The 13,998-nt window shown below is 37.9% G+C and overlaps 1 protein-coding gene across 2 annotated transcripts in view; it reads right to left on the minus strand.

Annotated features, from left to right (window-relative positions):
* flot2a (flotillin 2a) overlaps window positions 1-13,998 on the minus strand; it is a 45,734-nt gene that overhangs the window by 9,247 nt on the left and 22,489 nt on the right. The window contains exon 3 of one of the 2 annotated variants that reach the window (XM_056269983.1): window positions 12,803-12,893. In XM_056269983.1, coding sequence (XP_056125958.1) covers window positions 12,803-12,893 — 91 coding nt within the window. Of the gene's footprint in view, window positions 1-12,802; window positions 12,894-13,465; window positions 13,557-13,998 lie in introns of both variants that reach the window. The other variant, XM_056269984.1, reaches the window with a different exon arrangement.

Raw genomic sequence — 13,998 nt, forward strand, 5'->3', positions numbered from 1 at the left:
CATTTAGGGTCATGAACATGCATGCAAAGTTTCAACATGCCGATGTGTAGTGAAATGTGCAAACAGAAATTTTTATATGATCTTGATGTTCGTGGGTCAATTTGACCCATATAGGCAGCTATTCAAAAGCAACTGTACAGACACAAAATAACATTTCTTTATTGTATGTCAGAGCTCTTCAACTGTAGTCCTGAAAGTGCCAGTGTCTTGCTGAGTTTTTTCTGCTGAGTTTAACAACTTTTTATTTTCAAAGTTTGTGAAAACAAAACTGTTTAACCTGTTAACTGTCAGTCCCACTTTTTGAGCATAGACAACTTAACTGTTATAAGTCTAGAATACTTTGAAGCACAGATTTAAGTTTGGGATCTTTTACAAGCAAAATGTCAGATTATTGTAGAAGGTAACAGTTATGAAAAGTTATAGAGGTTAAAGTTTATGAACATGTAAAATATAAAAATATTTTACATGAGAAACGAGTCAGGGCAGCCTTATTTTATTTAAACCTCACCACCTGTAAATTTAAAGTTAACCTAATCCCTAAATAAGATTTAAATCTGAGTTTAAAGTTATGGAGCAACAGGATTAAAGTTAATCTATCTTAAATATAAACTAAATCCAGGATCAAAATGATGGTTTAAATTTAAACCTGCTTATTTTTAAACGGTTTAAAGTTTGGTGCAACATAATTAGATAAACCTTGATTTAATCTAGATATAACCTTAATCCTTATTGGTGCAACCCACCATTAATGTCTAATTACATTCAAGCAGCGGGAAGGGCTGGACAATATATTGAGCATTTGCAATATGTTTGTGATTTATCACTTACATAAATGTAAAATTAATAAAAGCAATATTGTGATCATTACTATGACTTTTTATTATTTATTTGTTTATCATAATGAATTGATCTATAGATGCATATAATTACTTCTTGTGTAAAAACATTGTAAAACAGATCTTGACTAAGCCATCTTACAGTATATATATATATATATATATATATACAAACACAATTGCAATCGAAATTATTCAACCCCCACAGGTTTATTGGCAAAATTTGCAATGAACAAATCAAACAAAAGAAATTGAAATAGCTCAACACAACAAATGTTTCAAGTGGTTTCCCCAAATTCAACAGAAAATGCAACTTTTAATGACTTTTGCAGTCTCAAAATTATTCAACCCCTTCATGGCAAGCATCTTTAGTACTAAGTAGAACATCCTTTTGCTGATATGACCTGCTGCAAACAAGATGTTTAACCAGACACCAGCTTCTGGCAGCGTTTCTGAGGAATCTTAGCCCATTCCTCATGAGCAATGGCCTTCAACTCAGTAATATACTTGGGTTTGCGTGCTGCAAATCTCACTAGAGATTTTCTATGGGGTTCAAGTCAGGTGACTGTGATGGCCACTGTAGAATCTTCCAGGACTTTTTCTGAAACCAAGCCTTGGTGGAATTTGAGGTATGCTTAGGATCATTGTCCTGTTGTAAGGTCCAATGACGACCAAGCTTCAGCTTCCTCACTGACGGCATTACGTTTTCTCCTAGGATTCCCTGATACTTCAATAAAACCATCTTGCCTTCCACAGGTTTCCAGTGCCAGAGGAGGCAAAGCAGCCTCAGAGCATCACCGAGCCCCACCATGGCATGCTGAACTGTAGACACAGTGTTCTATTCAGCATATGCTTCATTCTTCTTCCTCCAGACATACCGCTGATCCATAGGGCCGAAAAGTGCCAGTTTTGTTTCATCGCTCCAAAGAACAGAATCCCAAAACTTCTGTGGCTTATTTGTATGATTTTGAGCAAATTGGAGCCGACTTTTCTTGTGCTTTTGGGGTAGTAGTGGTTTACGTCGTGGAGTTCTGGCATGCGTTTAGTACTGTGCAGCTGAAACCTCAGTGCCTGTTGCCACCAAGTCTTGCTGAAGGTCTTTTGCAGTCACTCGAGGGTTTTTCTGAACCTGCCTCAGAAATCTGGTTGCAGCCGTTGATAGCTTCCTTTTACTGCCCCGTCCAGGTAGTGTAACCACTGTTCCTTTAACTTTGAACTTGCAAACTATGCTTCCAACTGTGTCTCTAGGAACATTTAGTGGCTTCACTATCTTTTTGTATCCTGTTCCTTGTTTGTGAAGGGCGATGAAATCTTCTCTTACCTTTTTGGACCATTCTTTTGACTTAGCCATATTTCTAACTTGCAGTCAAACGTGAAGCTCAACAAACCAAGCCAGTTCAGATATTTCATGTTCTAGCTCAAGCACACCTGGTGCAACTAATGAAGCCATTGAATAGTTGCATCAGGTGTGCTTGAGATAACACCTTTTTTGCAGATTTGTGCTGTTGTGAGGGATTCTACTCAAGGGGGTGAATAATTTTGAAACTGCAGAAGTCATTAAAAGTTGCATTTTCAGTTAAATTTGGGGAAACCACTTGAAACATCTGTTGAGCTATTTTAATTACTTTTGTTTGATTTGTTCATTGCAAACAGCTGAAAGTCTGTACATTTTGGCAATAAACCTGATTTGAATAATTTCGATTGCAACTGTATATGAATACAAGATATACAGTACATTATCAAAAAGGCTATGATTATATAGACATTTTTTTTTATCTATATAGCCCAGCCCTAGTGTGAATTAACAGACCTTATATTCAATGTACAGGGTAGTAAAACCAAACTTAATGGTATAAATGTTTTTTTTTGGGTAACACTCAACAATGGCCATGCAAAATACAAAAAATAAAATAATGTCAGGAATTAATTGCAAGACATTTTAAATGCAACCATTGTGCAGACTCATACAGCCCACTAAGTTGTGTAAACTCAAGGCCTGGACTTGCCACCCCTTCACCTAAAACTAGGGATGCACCGATCCGATATTTGTATCGGGTATCGGGGTCGATACTGCCATTTTTGCCGGATCGGGTATCGTTCAGAAGAGCCCGATCCAAATCCGATATTGTGCGTATATATTCTGTGTTATTGTTAAGCCCAACAGAAGGCACAAAAACATTATAAAGCACCATAAAGTTTTCGTGCACTATATTATAAGTGTTCTGAAGCCATTATATATTATAATGTGAGATAGACATGAATGTTTAAGTCATTAAATTCAAGATCACGTAAACTTTTCCATCCGTCAATCTGTCAATCATTCTTCATTCAGCATTCAAACAGCGCGTCGCGTTCGGTTACTACAGTCAACTTGATCTGTATACTTGAGTATACTTGAGTACTGTATACTTGAGTATACTCAAGTATACTTGATCTGTAGATAAAGGTCTATGGTTTCGCATAAAACAATTTTATCTTGCTGGACTTTATTGCTGTAACTTAATCATGTTACTTTCTACCGGGTCATGTGTCTCTTAGATCACAACAATGGAGTACAGTAGAGCACTATAATTGTTCTTCACGCGCACAGTAGGCTAACTGAAATTTAAAACTATTAAAAGAAAAGGCTCAATAAACGATTGCATAGATAGATACTGTATAATACACTACGCATCAATATGTATTTCCTTTGTGCTTTGAACTTTTCATTGCGGACTCGACGCGCTGTGACTCCATGTTGCTTCAAGCACATCATTCTGCGCTCGGGATGCGCATAAGCGCTGTGTGCCGCAATGTATTGGAGCCTTTCATATCATAATACAGTGACGCAATGAAAGATTATTAATAGCCTTTCTTGTTCTGTCCTATCTATCATATGTTCCTACCTTATTAAACAGCTGTGCTATACATTTAAAACATGTCTCAATTTTAGGCTATATATAAAATAATTTATCTTTTTGATTTTTGTTATCTTGTTTTTCATGAATATATTTTACAACAATACAAAGAGCAATGTGTAACGTTTTACCAGATTTAGTGTTACACTTATTGTCTCTTATTTGTTCCCCACTAAATGTTTTTTTCACTAAATGTTCAGATTTTATACAAGTATACTGTGCACTCTTGATTTTTATAGATTACATTTTACTGCTGAATTATCCACTAATCTAGTTTATAATAGCATTTTTGTCATAGATTATGATCATATATTTTGATTTGTTTTTCTTTATAATGAAGTTGTCTATATTAAGTAGATTGTGTTTAATACACAAAAGAGTGATTGTCAGTTCAACACACAGAGTTATAAAAATTCTACTTGATTAAAAAAAAACTGCGCTGGTATCGGATCGGTATCGGGGATCGGTCGATACTCAGAATTTTTGGTATCGGATCGATTCTGAAAAAAGTGGTATCGGTGCATCCCTACCTAAAACTGTACGTTATAGGTCGAGGAGAGACACTTTAAAACAATCTCCTTCCATGACTGTGAAAAGGAAAGCAGAATGAACTCATGCTGCAGAAAGAGAGGGGGAATTTTTGTGGGTTTAATGTTCCGGGTAGAAGCCGTCCCTCTGTACTGAACTACAACCAGCTTCCCATGTAAACATCAAAACTTTTTTTCAGAGCTGAAAAAAATCTGCATGTGGCCTGGTTATTGCAGCAGTACATGATTATGAAAAAAGCTGATTTCAGTGCAGTCAACCAACACTGGCAGGAAGGTGTTTGTGCATCCTCCCCATAGTCGAGCAGTCATCAAACAGGTGGCATATTAAGCAGTGCAATACAGGGCAGCATGCAGCCACAAATGTGGGTTGGGGAAAACAATCACACGCTGAATCTCAAATGACTCCATTTTACAGGTGTAATGCCCTGTGAAAATGGCATCAGGTAATGCGGTGATCAGTAACCATATTTCCACATACTGACATTACATTTTCAGAGTAATCAGATTGAAAGTCTGTTCACACAACAAACATTTTCTGAATGAACAGCTGTTAATGTGTCTTTTATGGAAGCTAGTTTTCGCCACAGAATAAAACATTTTAAAAGATAACTGCTTTTTATCTCAGAATTGCGAGTTTACATTAGAATTGCGAGATATACACTCACAATTGCATGTTATAAAGTCAGAATTGAAAGATAGTCTTTAAACTCGCAATTCTGAATTTATTTTTTCGCAATTGCGACTTTATATCTAACAATTCTGAGGAAAAAAGTCAGAATTGTGTGATAAAAAGTCACAATTACCCATTTTATTTTTTATTCTGTGGCGAAAACAAGCTTCCATTGTCTTTTCACATGCCGTCAATGTGAATTTTTTTTCTTTTCTTTTTTACAGAGGTGTTATTCCATTATACTTCGGAGAAAACAGGCCAACTAATTAGATTTGCGCTTTTGGTCACATGTTCAGAGGATTTTGCTAGCAACAGTAAATAGCAGAACGAAAAAACGGAATGGTCTCGCTTGTCTCTGTAATCTTGTATTTGGTGGTGATTAACACCATAGAAAATCCAAAAATCCAAACAGCTGTTTGAAAACATGTAAATGTTTTACTTCCTTTCTTCTTTATTGTAAGTTGGTATCAAAAAGCAATGTAGTGCTCTGTGTCCTGGAGTATTATTATTATATTATGAATATCTGCATATTCATTCAGCCCGTCTGCATTTTTTAAAAAATAATAATGTCCTCTGATGTCCACTTATAATGTTATCAAGATGTTTACATAAAAAAATCCTAATTTAGGAGTAATAAGCTATTTTCTATCCTGTTTTTGACCCTCTCTTTCAAACACTGTTTTGATGGGTGTGGCGCATTCAAGACTAAACGCCCACTGCTATAAATGGGTAACAGTTTTGCATATGAAAATAATTTATATTAATTTATATTAAATTAACATAATGAATACATCCCTGCCATTACACGTGTGTGATAAATATATCGATATATAGTTGAAACATTGGCAAACAATGTGAAACCTTTATGTGTATTACATATGCTTTATAAGTATTGGTTGTGGCAAATAAAGTTTAAGTGCTGAGTTACCACAGTTATAGTTGAGACTGAGAGGATAACTTCGTTCTGTCCGTCGTTCTTATAGGCTATCATCTTTCATCTTTTGAAAAACGAATACATTTTAATGTCTTACTGATGACAAAACAGAAGATGCCGCTCACTTGTGTTTGTGTATCTCTTGTATTTACTACTACAAGACATGTGTGAATTGGTGGCAACAATGTAGAAGCAGGCGTTGGTTTTCTTCTGCAGAGGCGGCCTTTTGCTACACTATTACGTCACAAAGTGAAAAATTTAACAATTAGTCATTAGAGCAGCCTCGTTTCAATAAAAGCTGTTTTTGGACTAAAAGGGAAGTTTTGAAACTTACATGATATTTTTCCATAGTACAATGACCTCTTATATGTCAAAAGATCAAGCCCATTTTGATTTATTAATTCATGACCCCTTTAATGCAAACTGACAAATTGCATGCAAAAACCGAAACGAATTTTCATGCAAAACATTTTTGTTGATGTGAACAGGCCTTGATATGCAAGTGTAACAAGTTAATTATTATGAAGTTTAGATGGAAGTTTTGGAGTCTAAGTGGAGTTATCTCAGAATCAGCGGTCATTAGGAGGACAGACATGTAAATAAAAAACTGTCAATAACAATGGAGTGTTGTAGCATTCGCAGTCAACAGGGGGAGCCGTGCTGTAAAAAGCATTCAAATGAAGGCTGTGTGCACTGAACCTCACTAAAACAACTAAAACAAACTGAACCACTCGTGGTGTGGTCATGGGAAACCACAGCATAAACTCAAAGGTAGGAACTCATGCAACACAGTGAAAATGAAAGTAGGGCAAGAAAGACTAAAAACATGTCCTTGGATTAAAGAAGACTTTCTCTTCTTTACAGGTGTGTTTTTCTTGTTAAGGAAACAAAGTTATCTATCATCTGGGTATATCCATGTCTGCTGCTAACATGTAATGGGAACTGATTTATTATCGAAACAGACAGGAGGATATTGCAGAGGACTGGGAGGTCAACGGATATGTGGGTCCATTAGTTCAACAGATGCAAGGCCTCTATTTACAAAACATACAAAAACATACAAGACAAACTTTTCAAAATGTGTCTAGAATTTAGAGGGGGTATAACATGCAGGGCTAACCAGTGTATTACATTATTACATAATTCACATTATTAATAACCTTCACTGTTATGTTACAAGGGAAAAATGTAATCATACAGTCTCTCTATGGAGAGACCTTGAGCTCAAGTCTCTATGGAGACTGAATTGTGGAATGTCTTGTTTAAGTTCCTCATCCAATCACATGTGACCACCAGAGAAAAATGCTCTGTAATATGCCTCTGTGTTACAAAGCTCTCATTGTTCACAGAAACACCAGACTAAGTAATCACAGAGAAAATAACAGCTGAAGAAAAAAAATTAGGCTTTGAAACTGAATTAAAGATTTTGCAGTACAGGTATTGCCATGTGCTGTTGTAACCGTAGTGGAAACGAGTATTTCCTCTATGAAGTTGGGTTTTCAAAAAAATAGAGACATGATCATGAGGGTAAACATGTGACTTCAGTTAAGCACTGCAAGTTTTGGCACACTGACAACAGAGAACAAAAATAGAAATAAAAGAACAAAACAAATTAGGTACTCTTAAAAAGAAAACCATTACAAACATGTACATAATAACGACATGAAGGTCACAGAACGTGGCAACATACAGGCTCTGTTCTAAAACCTTGCGGTCTGCCTATGTAGATGGCATTTTTCAAGACATCATAGATGCATTCCCGACATGAATGTTTCAAAATATGAGAAGATTAGGCACCTCTTTTTGGCTAAATTTGGTCTCTTTTGTAAAGAAAGAAGCAGGGCTTTAAAAAAATAAAAATCAATCGGTTCACTCCGAGCAGAATCGATATTTGAACGTTTTTGTTTTTGCGTTCCTCATTAAACATTACCGTTCCAAAAACTGTTTGATTAGAAAAAATACCGGTTAATAACGTTATTTTAATTTAGCCTATACTTTAAACAAATATGTATAAATTAGGGATGAGTCATGATTTTCGAATATTCGATTAGTTGATTTTATTATAGAATATCGAATAGGTTGTGCGATTATTGTCTTTAAAAAAATCCCCATGTTTTCGGTTCTGATGTGGTGGTGACGCGTTCATGTAACCAATAACGCACATCAAAGCTGTCAATCAACTATATCAGACAACAGAAGAACAACACATTTTATCACACCAGAGCATGTGAGCGGTAATATTTCCTCCAGAGCAGAGAGAGTCTTTCTGGAGATTACACTCGCTCAGAATGCCCTTAGTGACATGCTGGTTCGACAATATGTGAAATAAGTAGGGCTGCCCGTGCACGACTAAAGTTTTTTCTAGACGATTAGTAGTAGTTCATTTAAGCCATTAGTCTAATCGCATATTTATATTAATTTAATTACTTAAATATAGACATGGGAGAGAATACTAAACCATAATGAGCGTTTTCGTAATATATAGGCTATTGCCTATTCCACACTCAAACGCACGCATAAAGCTTGCCACAAAGAACCGGCAAAAGTAGACTAATGATTATGCGTGAGACATTTTAATTGTTTATTAATAAACTAGTGTTTTCTGTGTCAGTTGCAAAGATAAAGTTGACAATGCTGACTCGCCGTCTTCGCATTAGTGAACGTGCATATAGAGAAATGCACACTTCATAAACGAATTAGCCTACATAAGCAGAGAGTAGCACATTTCTTTTTGTTTCGAATAGATGTTCATGTCTTTCTTTCTTCAGTGGAAAAGAAATTAACTTATCTAGTGAAACGATCAGTCATTTTCTAAAAAAAAAGAAAAATGTATATACTTTTTACCACAATTGTTCGTCTTGTGCTGGTCTTGCGACACGCCAGGCATTATGTAATCACGTTGGAAAGGTCACGCTGGATGTAGGCTGAAGTACCGCCCCATTGTTTACAAGCGTGAAGGAGGATTGTTCAAATTTTATTGTATGTTGAATGACATATTTATGTCTTTGTGTCAGTTTATTGTTTAAAATGGTCCTTTCGTGTGCGTATCCTGGATGTTTAAAACAACGGGGCGGTACTTCGGCCTACTTCCAGCGTGACCTTTCCAACGTGATTACGTAATGCTTGGCGCGTCGCAGACCAGCACAAGATGAACAATTGTGGTTAAAAAGTATATACATTTTTAAGAAAATGACCGATCGTTTCGCTAGATAAGGCCCTATTCCTCAGCTGGGATCGTGCAGAGCCCTTTGAAGCTCTTCAAAGCCCTTTGAAACTGCATTGATTTGGACTTTAACAATTTGGTTACCGTTGAAGTCCATTGTGTGGAGAAAAATCCTGAAAAGTTTTCCTCAAAAAACTTAATTTCTTTCCACTGAAGAAATAAAGACATGAACATCTTGGATGGCATTGGGGTGAGTAAATTATCAGGAAATTTTCATTTTGAGGTGAACTAATCCTTTAAGACTGTTAGACCATATAGAAGTGTAAGTTGTTAAGTGACTAAATGCCAGTTGGCAGGGCCAATGGTGCGATGCAAATATGCAAATGTATTTGCCCATGTGACATCCGTGTTTCCGCTACATTCATTCTGACGTGGTGGGCCGCCACACCTAAAATCATCCCGCCACGGCTGCAGCTTTTCGGTCCGATATTGTGCATACTATTGTGTTATTGTTAAGCCCCACTAAAGGCATACAAAACATTGCAAAGCACCATAAAGTTTTCGCACTATATTCCAAGACTTCTAAAGTCATTCAATAGCATAATGTTAAAGTTAAAGTTAACTTGTTAAAGTTAATGGAAACTCATCTCTCCTCAGTCATTCTCCATTCAGCATTCAAACAGCACGTCACGTTCGGTTACGACAGTAACACGACGACACTCTCTTCAAGATCAATGTTCCCATTATTAGACTTTATTTGTAGATAAAGGTCTATAGTTTGCATAAAATGACTTTATCTTGCTGGAGTTTATAGCGCTTTCTAAATCATATTCCTTTCTCCTGGGTGTTTGTTACTACAGCACTAGAGTAGAGAGCACTATGAATTGTTCTTCATGCGCACTGTAAGTTAACTGAAATTTAAAACTGTTAAAAGAAAAGGCTCAATAAACTGTTGCATAGATATAATACATTAAGCATAGATAGATATAATCTCTTCGCTTTGTGCTTTGAACTTTTCAATGCGAAGCGCTGCACGCTGTGACTTCGCGTTGCTTCAAGTGCATCATTCTGCGCACGGGATGCGCATAATCGCTTTGCCGCTCTTATTGGCCCCTTTCATGTTATAATGCTTAGGGGAGGTTTAAACACCTGGGATAAGGGGGCGTGGCCAATGGGAATATCACTCATGGGCCACGCCCCCTCCCCCTGGCGAAATGGGCCTGCCACCACGGCTGGAAAAAATCCTAGAGGAAACACTAGACATCACAGATCCTATTGAACTATTTTTGGAGCTTTGTTAGATAAATGCTTTGTTTATAATGCGGAGACGTGTTAAGCTTAGGGGTTCGACGAAGTCAGATTTTTTTTTACGTCAACATTTATGTAATTAAAGTCGAGTCAACCTGAACCTGAGACTGATGTGCGCGCTACTGTCTGTATGCGTGTACTAGGGATGAGTCGCGATCTTCGAATAGTCGAACTGCGTTCGAAATTCGATCATAAAATTGCTTATTCGAATATCGTTATATTTTCGCGCAATTCCAATGTGACATAATTGACGGCGCGCCTACTGTCCTAGATCGCGCAGCAGGGTATTTTCCTGTCGGGGACACAAGGTGTCACTAACATGAATGAAACCCCCTCCTGCGCGATCTAGGATACCAGTGTTTTATACATAGTGTAAACAAACAACAGAAGAAGAGCATTGTCGTGACCGTTAACTCTGCGCCCAACAGAGGTGGGTAGTAGACTAACCTTTACTGTCTATGGTAGTAACCGTCTATGGTAGTAACAAAGTAGGCTACATTTACTTCACTACGTTGGGCGACGTTCCTCTCGTTACTTTATTTTAATGAAATACATGTTGTTAAATGCGTAGTTTATTCCAAGCGCGCTGTGTCTTTTTTATGGGCATGCCATGAGCGATGCTCCATTCACAAATGAATCACTCTTTTGAGTCGATTCTGTTCAAAGACTTCATCAAACAAGTTGGCAGATCTGTCTAAATCGGTTCGCGAATCAGTTTGAATGATCTGTTCAGTTCCTCACGCACTGAATCGTCTGAAGCGCTTTCAATTCACACTCGACACGGAGTCGTAACAGGAAGTTAAGAACATCAAGAGCGTTGGATGAAGTGGCCGTGGACCTACAGTACAGTCTAGTGAAAGCAAATCTGCAAATGCATAATATTTTGCCAGCGATGAAGATCTAGTTGAACATCTTCGTATGATGTCTGTGAATGAATGATTCCACAGGATACATTCGAGTTCATTTCATTCAGGTAATACATTTTACAACCAAACAGATTATTACTCGACGATAGAACTACAAGTATGATGACATTATCCGTTTTTTGGACATATACATTAATTTATAGGCTACATTAAAAAAGCTACCATTGTCCACAGTTTATGAAATGAACACCCGCCAACCCGCGGTACTGTGTGTGTATTGCGCAGTGGCATCACACGAATAGTTTGGTTTGAAACTAATTTGTTCAAAAAGTAGGTTTTTGCAGTAACAAGGCAGGTTTGCATAAAATCATTATGACATTATTTTTTTATCTAACGAGCATCTGGTTTGGCGATGCGAAAGCGGACTGTCGTGCTTATTGTTTTTTTCTTCTATGTTAAGTTAACTACCGGTATGTTAAAAAAAAAGACGAAAACATGTTAATTGTTCAATTAATAAACAGTTTGTTTGATGACAAATCGCTAAAGATGAAATTGGCCTCCCTTTCTGTCATTGTGAGTGTGCGTTTTTTTTTTTTTTGATTTTCGAACGATAATCGACTTTTGCTCCTCGATTTTCGAATGGCATTTTTGGCAGAAATTCACATCCCTAGCGTGTACGTTACAATGCAGCAGCGCATTAGTTTAGAACGGCAATTAACTTACATTTACAGTAAGCTGTTTAAAATGTGCATTCACCCGATCAGTTTTGAGCATCCAGATGGTATAATCAAACGTATGGTGGAGCGCTCACAGAGTATGCTTTTATTGTAATTTTAACTGTTGGAAACTGAGCGTAAAACTTCAGTTTTCATATCCTGTTGCGCCCTCTATAGGCCATGATCAGCGACTAGTCGACGTCAAGCTTAAAGCACCATGGCAGAGCATTAAAGTCAACTAGTCTTTGCAACCCCTAGTAAAGCTATGATATAAAGACCTATTATACGTTAAAAGATCAAAGAGGATGTGAACAGCTTCGAGTAGAACCATAAGGTTATTACGACACGAGTAGCATGTATGACATGCCAATTTAAAACTCAATTGAAATCAATTGTAATTCAAGTTTCCCATGTACTTTGCACTAGTCACTCACTGTTTTGATTAGGTTGCTGCCTATATACTGCCTATGAAAGCAGTATAAAGCAAGATATCTCACTGGGCTTTGAAACAGAGCCATTGATTTTTCTACTTAACAGATCAAATTAATTCACAGCATAAAGAGGTGAGCTTTTCCCCCAAATAGACAAAATAGATCGTTTTAAAAAATCATCAGTAAATTAACTAAATCTCTGATTGACCGAACAACAGTTCATCATGTTGAGCACAAATCAGTGACCTTCAGTCTGATGAGAGATTGACTAAGAGTAGCACCGTTCATCCCTGAGGGGGGTGAAATTTAGGGACCAGAAAAGGCAGCAATGGAATGAAAGGAAATGATGATAAAAGGGTTTGGCTCTGAAATCAGTCTGGCAAACCTGAAAGAGTCATTTGGAGCTGAGGTTAGGTGAGGTAAGGTGGTTTACCTGTGCCACACCTGTGACAGTAATAGCTACCCCCTCCGCTGTCTCTACATCCTCACACTTGGGTTGCAGGGTCATAATCTCAAGGGTTATCCTGTGGAAAACGCAAAAAAGGAAACAAAACAAAAAAGTTGGCTATGAACTACGGGAAGAATGTCGAGCGGTGTGAAAATAGGAAGAAGGTGGGGTTAAAGGAAGGCGTGAAGGTAAACAACACAAAATGAATCTGCAGGGTGAAAATACGAAGACACAACCACTTCGTCAGCACAAATCAGGTGTTTTGACCATGGGCTGTAATGGAACTGTCTGGATTCAGATTCCCAGCAACTCAAAGATTATATCCCGACCCACAATATTCCCAAAAGCCCATGATCCGTCCATCGCCATCCATTACAGACCCAACAGTCAGAACATGCTGACGTGAGCCATTAGTTACATGAGCCATGAGCGCGCTGCGTAGCCAAACATCAGACAAGGATAGTGAGAGATGACTGGCTCTCCTACACTGCAGAGGAAGACCAACACAAGAGTGTGGAAGAGAGCATGAGAGCATGTGTATGTGTGCGATGCAGGAAATGGAACCAGGCCACTGCCCTTCATACCCTGAGCACCTAGAATATTTCTCATTGTCTCATTTGGTTTGCTTGTTTCATTCAGTGCGATTACCTGAGCGACCCCTGTCACCTCCAAGGGGACACCCTCCGAAGTTTCGATATTCTCACAGCGACAGAGGATGGTCATTATCTCCAGAGAGAGTCTACGTGGGAAGATGGGGAGAGGGGAGGGGAGGAGGAAGGGGAGGCAGGACAGCACAATATTGTCAGTGTGTTAACATATGTGAAAGGGGGGGGGGGAGAGAGGTCAGGGTTCAAGGTTAGGGAGGATGGGCTCTGGTGTTGATTGCAGTTGAATCCAGACCATCAGGGAGCCACTGTCTGCTGCAGATGGAGAGATCTTCTGTATCATGTCATTTATCTTTGAAATCTCATCATTGACTCTGAATTAGGGCTGGATGATTAATCGAAAAGTAATCGAAACCGGAATTCAGAGCCTATAACCGACGTAATTTTACCATGTCGGTTATTTCGGTTTTTTAATCCTATTAATATTTCCGCCCACTGTGTGTTAATGTACTTTCCCCTTAAAACATATTACCGCATGTGTAGTCACGTGACTCCGCCCCGTCCAGTCTGCGACAT

This window comes from Rhinichthys klamathensis, unplaced genomic scaffold (assembly GCF_029890125.1).
Source record: "Rhinichthys klamathensis goyatoka isolate OS25496 unplaced genomic scaffold, OSU_Roscu_1.1 h1tg000296l_1, whole genome shotgun sequence".
NCBI classification, from domain to species: Eukaryota; Metazoa; Chordata; class Actinopteri; order Cypriniformes; family Leuciscidae; genus Rhinichthys; species Rhinichthys klamathensis.